General features: G+C 35.6%; 1 protein-coding gene across 1 annotated transcript in view; it reads right to left on the reverse strand.

Moving 5' to 3' along the window:
- Positions 1–12426, reverse strand: part of LOC107551857 (fibroblast growth factor 12-like) — a 16238-nt gene extending 3812 nt beyond the window's left edge. The window contains exons 1-4 of the mRNA XM_016233614.1: positions 11685–12426; positions 9933–10043; positions 8159–8304; positions 22–220 (exon numbers count right to left, since the gene is read on the reverse strand). Of these exons, the coding sequence (XP_016089100.1) occupies positions 22–220; positions 8159–8304; positions 9933–10043; positions 11685–11892 (664 nt within the window). The 5' untranslated portion in view covers positions 11893–12426. The remainder of the gene's footprint in view (positions 1–21; positions 221–8158; positions 8305–9932; positions 10044–11684) is intronic.
- Positions 12427–12630: the final 204 nt, after the last annotated feature.

Below are 12630 nucleotides of genomic sequence, written 5' to 3' on the forward strand. Positions count from 1 at the left end.
TGTGTGTGTGTGTGTCCTCACCTTCAATGGGTCTGGGCACGAAGTGTGAGCATGGTTTAGTTTTCTTGACCCGGTTTCCCTTCATGATGATTCCTTCTTTATTGAGTCCGAGGAACCAGGCGCGTCCGCTCTCATGCTGGCGATACACCGTGGATGAGTAGATCACATAATAATTCTCAAAAACACTCTCCTTAAACTTACACTCCGCTGTGAATGTATCCTACAGACAGACAGAAACAGAGAGAGATCGAGAGAGATGTTAAAACACAATTACAGCTCTCAGGTGTGTGTGTGTGTGTGTGTGTGTGTGTGTGTGTGAGTGTGTGTGTCTTTATAGAGTCTTTGTCCCAGTTTCTTTATAAAGTGTTTTGCATGCACAGGTGGAGAGGGTGGAGACCGCCATCATCCAGAGCAGAAACCACCTCGGGTGAACACACACACACACACACACACACACACACACAAACATTTGACACAATTAATGTTTTGTATATATTTCATACAGTGGAGTATAAAACCTGAGACCACCAGTGAAATTGTTTATATTTTGCATTGGGAATTTAACCCGTTTAATCCCACATTTTTCCCAGACATGAAAATAACCAAAGGATGTATCATTAGTGACAACTTTGAAATAATAATTATTTTCTGATTTTTTTTTTTTTTAAAGTGTGTGAAAAATTGTGTTTTACGGTCACAAAAGTTACAAATTATATTAGCAGAATAACAATGTGAGTGAAAAATGAAACTAAAAAATGCATATAATTTGGGAATGTGCATTTCGTACTTTAATGGAAGCAAGAAAATCACTTATATTTTATTAATCCCTAAATTCTGAAATATTTATTTTGTTTTACATCATAATAGAGTTATAGTCGTGATGACTATCACTGTGGATTCCCTCGAGATTTTCCTATGGGTTTTTTTATAATGAAGTTTTTGCAATTTAAAATATTTATATTTGAGTTTATAACAATTAAAACAATTATCATATATTTACCACAAACCTTGAGTAAAACAAGGTTTGCGCTAAATATAAAATTCAAGATACATAGACATTTGGCTCTGCAGTGTACATTACACACATCCATCCTGAAAACATGAATTATGAAGCAAATATTATTCTATTTAAAAATGTATGTACGTATGAGCATTATTACACTTCCATATATGAAATATATTGTCATATGAAGTGAAAAAATATATGAAACCTATAAAAAGAAATTGGAACAATTTTTTATATTAACATATATATCGAACCCATACAAATATGTATGTTTATGTAAGTGCAATCCATTTTTGGACATATATGTCATGTACATGTATATTTGTCCTGTTAATAATATATAAGTAAATAAAAAAAAGATAGACATGCGTTTAAAAATGTAGATTTTTGTATATACTGCATGTTTTTAAAGCTGCATATACAGTATCTCACAGAAGTGAGTACACCCCTCACATTTTTTATAAATATTTTATTATATCTTTTCATGTGACAACACTGAAGAAATTACACTTTGCTACAATGTAAAGTAGTGAGCTTACTGCTTGTATAACAGTGTAAATTTGCTGTCCCCTCAAAATAACTCAACGCACAGCCATTAATGAATGTCTAAACCGCTGGCCACAAAAGTGAGTACACCCCTAAATGAAAATGTCCAAATTGGGCCCAAAGTGTCAATATTATGTGTGGCCACCATTATTTTCCAGCTCTGCCTTAACTCTCTTGGGCATGGAGTTCACCAGAGCTTCACAGGTTGCCACTGGAGTCCTCTTCCACTCCTCCATGACTACATCACGGAGCTGGAGGATGTTAGAGACCTTGCGCTCCTCCACCTTTTGAGATACTGTAAATGAAATATATATTGTTGAAATATATGGTTGCTGCAATAATACCATATAAAAATCATCGTATAGATATTATTATGTACATCTTACTATGGGGGTTTTATATATGTTATGAACTTATATCTACCCAGAGAATGTACATATGTGAAAATTATATTTTGCCTTATAAGTATCATATATGGCAATATCACTCTTAATATAGGTCAATATATGTCATTTATTACATTTCCGTATGGAGTTCTGTACGACAAAACGTCTTGTCAAAGTATTGTCAAGTTATATTTACGACAGGCCTTGTTTTGCTCATGAATTGAAAAACTCCATTATAAAAAGTCATGGGAAAATCTCAACCCAAGGTGAATTAGTCTTCTGGGTTTTGACGTCGCGGCTGCTGCACTTTATGGTTTTATTTTAAAATCCGAATGCTAAAACTTTATTTATTTATAAAACTTTATCTGGTTATTTCCAGGTATTTGTTCATTTTCAATGCGGTCTCAAACTTTTGAACCCTACTGTATATTATACACACACACACACACTCTCTCACTCACTCACTCACTCACACACACACACACACACACACACACACACACACACACTCTCTCACACACTCACACTCACACACGCACACACACACAGAAGTAAGGGAGATGTGCGCTCTTTGCCATCTCAGCATCTCAAAGCACTTTAGCAGATTAAACGTCACCACTAAATAACCGGTAGAAAACCTCACACACACATACAACCCTGATCTACAACATCCAGACAATAAAACTGCTGAACACACTCAGCAAAACACAAATTACAACAACACCAATCTGAGAGGGGATATCCGTGTGTTTACAAATCAATGGAAGGCAATTCACAAATATAAAAAATAAAACCATAGGCGGAGCATGTGTAAGGCTGGCCATGGGACTTGGGGCAAAAGTGGCACTAAATTGGACAAAACTGCCCCTGCACAAAGTGAATATGAATAGACAGTGTCGATTGTGGCATTAAATTAAGATCTACTCATGTTGCACCGTATTTAATTTTAGGCGTTTTTAAAGTGTCGTGCATTTTAACCAATCACACACAATTCTGTTGAGCTTAGGAATGCAATGGCCAATCAGAGGCGTTCAGATGAGTCATCGTTGAAACAGATCAGTTTTGTTGAGTGCGCGCGCGTTTGCTGACTGAATTCCGGTCTCTTGCGAATTCTCTCATCATAAACAACAAAGCGCAGATGTACGTACAATGTAAGAGATTAATTTCACAGTGTATACAGCTTCAGTGATTATAACCATAGTTTTGTTTTTTTAAGCGTGCTTAAACTCGCGATAGATCAATGTTAGTGATAATGCCACTTTCTATCATTTATGCGCTGTTTGATTAACCATGGAAAGGAAACGTTATATAATTATCAATTTCTAACGTTTTTATTCAATTGTAATCACGTTAAATACAAATTCAGTCCCATAAAAACTATTTTTAGCCTACAAGACATGTCTGGTTCTTGGGTTTATGATGTTTAATACACTTGGCTGCTTTTAGCCTTACCCTGGAGTTGGTTCACCCTCCGCCTATGCATAAAACTATCAAGGTTAATTAAAAAAATTCATAAATTCAGTAAAAACATAAAAATGATATTGTAAAACAAACTGTGATTGGCTGAAGTTATCAAACAGTAATGTGGGTGTTCACCTAGGAAAGATGTTTAATGTATATTAATCAAAATACGTTTACAGATCAATTTTACATTTACAAAACAAAACAGATTTAATGACAAATGAACGTTTCATTTAGTGAAACTTGCATTAACTTGTGAATTTCAAACAAACATCACCACGTGCCAAAATACACAGATATATTAAACACAATTTTGTGTGCATACAGTTACAAGCACTGCTGAATTCTTCATAAAACTCAACATCACCGCTGCATTATTACCTCAGTTGTATATTCATTTTCAATCAGTTGTCAATTATTTCTTGCATACACACATACATACTGCATTGCAACACTCACAAACACAAACACACACACACACCCAGACAAAGAAACACACACGCATGCATCGACTGTCACACTTTGGCAGAAGTTCATTATCACACTAAAACTGAGTTGATTAACACTTTCTCACCCCAAAGATAGAACAAGATCCAGAACAGCTGATCTTGACACACACAGACATGTGTAATGTTACATAACACCAAACATAAACCTTCTTTAATATGCATTTCTATAAGTTCGGTCTCTATACTGTATAAAAGATCAAGCTGCAACGGCACAACGATGCTGACCTTTTCATTCACATCGTCCAAAAATGGGTGAAGTCAACTGAATATTCCAGTTTTGTATAAAAGGGTTTTATGTCAGTTCGCATTTCCAATTCAACACTTGAGCACAATTATTATGAACAAACTTGAAATCAATTATATGATTGTTTTTTCCTATATTTTGTGCTGATGTTGAGATAAAACCTGCAAAATTATGTGAAATAAATTTAAATATGGTAAAAAATGGAGCTGAGTACAAGACTTTAACTGCTGAAAGCATCATCAAATCACATGAAATATTTAAGAAATGAACTGAAAATATGCAGAACTTTGTAATATGACAGCCATTTGAAGTTTTGTGTCAGTTTGTGTTTCCAATTAAACACTTCAGCACAATGTATTACAATTATGAACAAACTTGAAAATATGATTGTTTTTGACATATTTTGTGGAACAAATTTAAATATGGTAAAAAAATTAAATTGAGCTGAGACTACAGCAGTGCAACCGCTGAAAACATCATCAAATTACCTGAAATATTTAACAGACAAACAAAAAATGTGCAGAAATTTGTAAAACGACAAAGTCTGGGTTTTGTATCAGGTTGCATTTACAATTGAACAATTAAGTAAAATTTATTATGAACAAACTTGAAATCACACTTATTATTAAATTTTTCCAATATTTTGTGCTGATGCTGAGATAAAATCAGCAAAATCCTGTACAATGAATTTAAATATGGTAAAAAATGAAATGGAGCTGAGACTAATTTACTTTAAATATTTAATAAATTAACAGAGTAATTTGAATTATGAATCAGTCTGGATTTTGTGTCAGTTTGCATTTCTAACTTTACAATTAAGCACAATTTATTACGAACAAGCTTGAAATCACTGTTTTCCTCCATATTTTGTGTTGACGTTGACATAAAATCTGTGCAATTCTGTGGAACAACTTTAAACATAGTAAAAAAAAAATTATTTAATGCAGCTGAGAGTACAAGACTTGCTGAAAGCATCATCAAATTACCTGAAACGTTTAATAAATGAACAGAAAAAGTGCCGAACTTTGTAAAATGACAGCTATTTGAATTCAGACACCCTTTCTTTCATGTAGGCCTTGGCTGGTGCTAAAATTGTTTTGCAATGGGGATTTTAAATGTCATTTTTACTCACAGTTGGGTTATGAGAGCGGCCCAGTGCTGCCATGAGATTTAAAGTCCTTTCACACTCTTCACAGCAAACTGACTGATGTGTGTGTGCGAGTGTGTGTGTGTGCGAGCGTGCGTGCGTGAGTGAGTGTGTGTGTATGTATGTGTGTGTGTGAGTGTGCGTGCGTGCGTGCGTGTGTGTGTGAGTGTGCGTGCGTGCGTGCGAGTGAGTTTGTGTGTGTGTGTGTGTGTGTGTGCGCGTCTAAAAACACACTCACACTGCTTGCTTTCTTTGTGAATCAATGTAGCTCAGGAGCTACACTTGAAATTTTAATAGATCAAGTCTGTGAATTATGAATGTAGACGGGAGTAGAGACTCGCTCTCTCCATCACATGACTGCTGCTTCCAGAACCTTCTCGCTGTTGTGTTTTAGACTACATGAGAGAAAGCTAGCGTTGCAATCCTTCTTTTGACTTGCATTTTCTGCAATGAACACATCCAGAAACGTAAGTTTGCTGAAGACGAAGGCAAAATTTGAACTATTTGAACCATTTTTCATCGATGTACATTCAGTATTTCATTCAATTTCCAACATTTCGCTCAATTAACAAAAACTGTATAAACATTTCAGATTAATGCATGACAAAAATAGTCAACTTTGTGTTGAAAAACCTGTTTTTACTGACTCTGCCCACCATCGTTCTGTTCAGATATTTTACCTTTAGTACAAATAGCATATTACTTAAGTTTACATTTTGTATTGCATCTATCAATATTTATACTGTGTAAACAAGATGCCATTTGTTTACAGTATCTGCCAATATAGATATAGCCTCTATCTTTTTATACTTGTAAATATGGAGAACAAAACTGGCAAAAATTTAAATAAATAAATAATTAATTGTATTTAATAACAATAATTGTATTTATTTTATTAAATCATTTATTTCTTTATTTTCCTATTGGTACATTTAATTAATTAATTATTATTATTATTTAAATTTTTGCAGGTTTGTTCCTCCATATGAAAATAGTAGTTGGTATAAATTTAAATTTTAATCATTTTAATCACAATATTGAAGCTCTGACCTGCAATAAATCCAGTAAAACACAAACAACACCTCTTCACACACAATATATTAGATAGGTAGATAGATAGAACGACAGAACGACAGATAGAACGATAGATAGATAGACAGACAGACAGACAGACAGATAGAACAATTGATAGAACGATAGATAGAACGATAGAACGACAGATAGAACGATAGATAGAACGATAGATAGATAGATAGATAGATAGATAGATAGATAGATAGATAGATAGATAGATAGATAGAACGATAGATAGATAGATAGATAGGTAGATAGATAGATAGATAGATAGATAGATAGATAGATAGATAGATAGATAGATTGATTGATAGATAGAAAGATAGATAGAATGATAGATAGATGATAGTGAAATTAGTTAATTTCAGGGTCTGCTGCTTCTCAAAGGGCAGATGTTTCAGATGCAACAAAAGAATATTCAAAAGGAAAAACGAGGGATGGAATGGAAAAGAGAGAGAAATTAATCTACTGAGTGTCAGAGGAAGGTTTCAAACACTCGTAACGCTGCTGCTGATTCAGTTCCAGTCCGTAAAAATCGACAGGAGGGAAAAAACCCAGAGGAGAGAAAAAAACAGGAGCAGCGGAGGAGTGCAGCAGGATAACGGAGGGATGGAGGGGGAGGAGAGATCAGAGAACCAGAACAAGGGATGAGTGTGTCTGTGTGGGATTGAGAGCAGAATATGAGAGAGAATTCATGTGAACAGAGATATTCATGTGATGAGGAACATACTCTACACAACACATGAACACAATCTCAATTCACAATCCACAACGCAAGTACATTATCGGTCAAAAGTTTGGAATGATTATGATTTTTTTTTTTTTATTATCAATGTTGAAAACAGCTGTGCTGCCAAATTTTTTGTGAAAATGCCGTGATACATTGTGATACACTACCATTCAATTTTTTGAAAGAAATTAATACTTATATTCATCAAGGATGCATTAAATTGATCAGAAGTGACAGTAAAGACATTTAGAATGTTAATAAAAGATTTCTATTTCAAATAAAAGCTGTTCTTTTGAACTTTCTATTCATCTGTGAATCCTGAAAAATAAAATGTATGACAGTTTTCACAGAAATATGAAGCAGCACAACCATTTTCAACATTGATGATAATCAGAAATGTTTCTTGAGCAGCAAATCAGCATATGAGAATGATTTCTGAAGATCATGTGACACTGAAGACTGGAGGAATGATGCTGAAAATACAGCTGCACATCACAGAAATAAATTATATTTTAACAAATATTTCACATAGAAAACAGCTGTTTTAAATTCGACAGTAAAGACATTTAGAATGTTAATAAAAGATTTCTATTTCAAATAAAAGCTGTTCTTTTGAACTTTCTATTCATCTGTGAATCCTGAAAAATAAAATTTATGACAGTTTTCACAGAAATATGAAGCAGCACAACCATTTTCAACATTGATAATAATCAGAAATGTTTCTTGAGCAGCAAATCAGCATATGAGAATGATTTCTGAAGATCATGTGACACTGAAGACTGGAGGAATGATGCTGAAAATACAGCTGCGCATCACAGAAATAAATTATATTTTAACAAATATTTCACATAGAAAACAGCTGTTTTAAATTCTAAAAGTATTTTACGATGATTTTTACTGTATTTTTGATCAAATAAATGCAGCCTTGGTGAGCAGAAGAGACTTCTTTTAAAAATAAATCTTAATGATTCAAACCTTTGTTTGAAAGTGTTGATAGACAGACATTTGAAGGAAACTATTTTGCCCCCCCTCCCTTGAGTTCTGAAGTTTGTTACTGTAAACATGTACACGCTGAACAAGAATTCATGCAGCTCTGTTTCCCTCTGCTTCAGCTTGTTCATCAGCTGTTCTTCATTTTGCTGGAAGCCGACCAGATTCTGACTGTATTGTGTTTCAGTTCTCCAGCTGATCAATATTCTCACTTTAGATGAAAACATGTTTGCTCACAGCTGTCGGATAAATGCGTTCATGTTATATGAGAATTCCCCACAGCTTAAAAACACAACGAAAAGACAAAACTCTGTCCTTAAACAAAAAACTGTGTCAAAACTGATGCTATTTACTTTCTTAATGCACACTCCTGTTCTTGTTGTGAACGACTGCATGTTAAAGTGCATGAAAAAGTGTCTGTGTTCATAATCTTTCATCAAATCGCCAGTTTCACTCACATTATCGTAGTCAAATGGGCGTTTTATGTTGACTTTAACACTGAATCTGTCGTAAGACTCGAGGGCTGAACAGTAATGTGTGTCTCATGTGTGTCACACAAAGACTCGGTGTCTAAGCCTGTTGGACTCGCTAATGTGAGTTTAGCAGATAAGGAGGAAGGCTGTGTGATTCAAAAGCATCTCACAGGAGATTCAAAACATGAGTGGGCACCTTCAAACCACTGAGAGAATACAGGAGCTGGAAGAGAGATAGAACGCTCCAAAATCCTGAGCTTTAGAAGTGAAACATCCCTCTCTAGCACCCCGGGGAGATGAGCTCAGAAGTGTGTGTGTGTGTGTATGTGTGTGTGTGAGAGTGTGTGTGTGTGTGTGTGTGTGTGTCGACGCTCACTAATGCATATGCAGATCTGAAAAATACATGCAAACTGTGAGATCAGGCGCGATCTCACACACACACACACACACACACACACACACACACACACACACACACACACACACACACACACACACACACTCTCACACACACATACACACACACACACACACACACGTGACGATGGTTCTCTGTTCTATCAAGAAAATGTCACCCCAGAATCAAAAGAAAGAAATGATTCATTTTGAGAAACTTTTCATTTAAATAATTAAAATGACAAATTATGAATACTCTAGGATCATTAAGATGTTTTGCATGGTGAAAAACTAATTTTCCCTTCAAATTCTTATTATTGTAATGCATCTGGCCTCATTTTTCTTAATGTAAATAAATATGATAATACAATTATACATATATATATATATACATATATCAAACATTTGGAATCAAGTCTCTTCTGCTCATCAAGGCTGCATTTATTTGTAAGAAAAACAGCAAAAACAGTAATATTGTGAAATATTATTAATATTTCAAATAATTGTTTTCTATGTGAATATATATTAAACTGTAATGTATTTCTGTGATGCGCAGCTGTATTTTCAGCATCATTCCTCCAGTCTTCAGTGTCACATGATCTTCAGAAATCAGTATAATATGTTGAAAACAGTCGTGCTGCACAATATTTTTGTGGAAACCATGATGCATTTTATTTTTCAGGATTCACAGATGAATAGAAAGTTCAAAAGGACAGCATTTATTTGAAATAGAAATCTTTTGTAACATTATAAACGTTTTTACTCTCACTTTTAAACCTTTTTAACATTGCTGAATAAAAGTACCGGTATTCATTTCATTTATATTTGTGCATGGGTTAACGTTCATATATGTATGCATGAAAAGAGAACATTAAGATCTGATGCAATCCAACACATCTTTGATTTCCTTTTTGGATTTCAGATCGTATCAGTTTCTGACACAGGACAGCGGGAACAGAGAGAGACTCACTGTAGTCGCTGTTTTCATCTTTGGTCCCGCCGACTGTTCCATCCGGCTGCATCTGCAAGTAGTAGCCCTGCTCGCTGAAGAGCCTGGTCACTATCCCCTTCAACTGAGGATCTGAAACACACACACACACACGTCACAAACACAATGCCTGCGCACCATCCACACTCTTAGAAACATCTTCAAAGCTTCTTTATAGGTTTCGGAGTTGAGCTAAATGGTTCTTTGGAGAAGATAAACTATCTGATGTTATATTACAGGTTCTTCTGATCTGCTTATGAAGAGCTAGACAACACAACATGTTTTTTACAAAACTTAAAACCTTCTCATAATGTAAAACCCTTCTTCAAACCTTTAAATAAACCACTCTAAACCAATCACACGCAGGCAAACAAGCACAAGTTTTGAATGGGATGGATGCATCATAATGCATGCTGAACTGTAATGCTTAGTATTGTTCTAAACTAATTAATTAATAAAAAAAAAGGAATCCGTCAAGTTCCCGAAACAGCAAGTGCTGCTAACCAATTAAAATGTGTTAATTGTTAAATTACATTAGTAAACTGGCTCCCTTTCTGCTCTGTCTCACTCCCAGCATGTTTTCAAGAGTTTCACCGCAATTCTTAGTATTAAAAAAGGTCACGCGCTATAAAAAGACCAATGCAATCTGAATTACAGACACTTGTACTATATCCCTCATCTCAGAAGAGCTCAGTCGACCAGAATGAACAGAGAGGGGAGAAAAACGTAGCCAAATATGATACAGGCATCATAAACAAACCAGCTTTAATACGCATGTTTAATCAATAACAGAAGAGCTTCTGGTTGTAACATTGAAATGTAGCATTTTCTGTGAAGCTGCTTTGAAACATTATGTAAAACGGTGCTGATATGTGAAAAGTGCTCTAAAAATAAAATAAATTTTTTTATTGAATTATGCAAAGACACACCTGTAACCTTTCAGAATAAAGTAACATGGGTCACACTTTATAATGACATTTATTAATAACATCACACATTGTGGCATTATTTAATGATCATTACCGAAATGAAAAGTCGAAACTTAATACATACTTAAATATATTTGTATCCCTTACTTATCATTTGTATGTAAAGTACATCCACTACCTGTTAAGTATTATAAATGTTAATGCAATCGTATATTCAACTTATTCATATCTAATATACTATATCAATATTTTCAATATCTATATTCATATTTGTATTTATTGCTAAAGTTATCCATTTAAAAAAATCATATATTCAATTATATTGACAAATATTTTATATCTAATGTTTATTTTTATTATATGTAATATCTATTTAAATTTTTATCTAACATTGTATATACACTATTAATATTTTAAGGTGTTTATTGTAATCTATCTTTGTCTGTACATAAACTACCTGTTAAACAATATAAATGTTAATGCAAAGTTATCAATAAAACTATCATATATTCATCTATATTCATATTTTATATCTATATATATTTATAAGTCAATACATTCCATCCCTACTAATACTTTAAAGCGTTTTGTTTTGATAAATCTATCATTTGTGTTTAACGTAGGTAAACTGTTAAGCATTATAAATGTTAATGCAATCGTCAGTTATCTTATTAATAAAACAATCAAGCAAAATCTGACGTGCAGTAATGTAATGTGGCATAAAGAGCGACAGACGCATCAAACTCTCAATCGCTGCTCTCCGCGCGCACAGGTGAGCGTCACGCACAGGTGTGAATGAACTGACCTGGTTTCCGGCGCACGGGTCGTTTCTTCCCGCTGCAGAATCGGACTTTACCGAAGAGTCCGAACAGGTGCCGATCGCACAGGGAGCCTCGACCCGAGGGCTCTTTACCGGGGCTGGAGCGACGCTTACCGGACACCGCTCGCTCGCTGTTTGACTCGCGCGCCTGCCGTCTCTGTCGGATGAGCGAGCTGGCGATCGCCGCGGCCATCTCACGGGAGAGGGAGGGACGATCGTGCAGATTCGGTGCAGATTCACGGTGCACACCACCGGCGCGAGGGAGCGAGCCCAGGCATGCACCGGAGCATGAGCGATACCGATAGACTCGGTATTTCCTACCACGGAAAGCACTTAAGAGTTACATAACCGCGCAATTAGACCACATAACAACACAGAGACCGTCCAAAAACGAGTCCTAACGGAAGCGTCAGTTATTCATGACATGAAGAGCTTCGAAGCGCGCAGCTGCAATGACGGGCGATGGATGTCCGCTTCTCAACTCCTCATCAGTAAGGTCCGGTAAGGAGGACTCCTCAACATGTTGATCTAACAGCCCTCATCCCATCTCCGTCCACGGTCCGGTTCCAGCATCTATCCCGAGATCCGGTGCAGGGAAAAGCCTCAGAAAATCCAATGGAGTGATTCCAACCTACAGATGCATCTTGTGTGATTCCAGCCGAGGAGATGAAGCTCTGAATGATGCTGAGAGAACGAGAGACAGAGAGGGGGAGCAGTGTGTGTGTGTGTGTGTGTGTGAAAAAAATGACACAGTCGCAGCGGGAGCTCAACGGCAGCCTAAACCAAAAACAAAAACCTGGTTGACCAATATGGGGTTTTAAGTGGTGCATCTGCTTATCCTTGAGGTATGGACGCTTGTTTCTGCCACAGGATGAAAAAATTGCCTAAAAAAGGTCACTCCGACTTTTTCTCTCACAATTCAGACTTTTTT

Source organism: Sinocyclocheilus grahami, unplaced genomic scaffold (assembly GCF_001515645.1).
Source record: "Sinocyclocheilus grahami isolate Dianchi unplaced genomic scaffold, SAMN03320097.WGS_v1.1 scaffold436.1, whole genome shotgun sequence".
Lineage (NCBI taxonomy): Eukaryota > Metazoa > Chordata > Actinopteri > Cypriniformes > Cyprinidae > Sinocyclocheilus > Sinocyclocheilus grahami.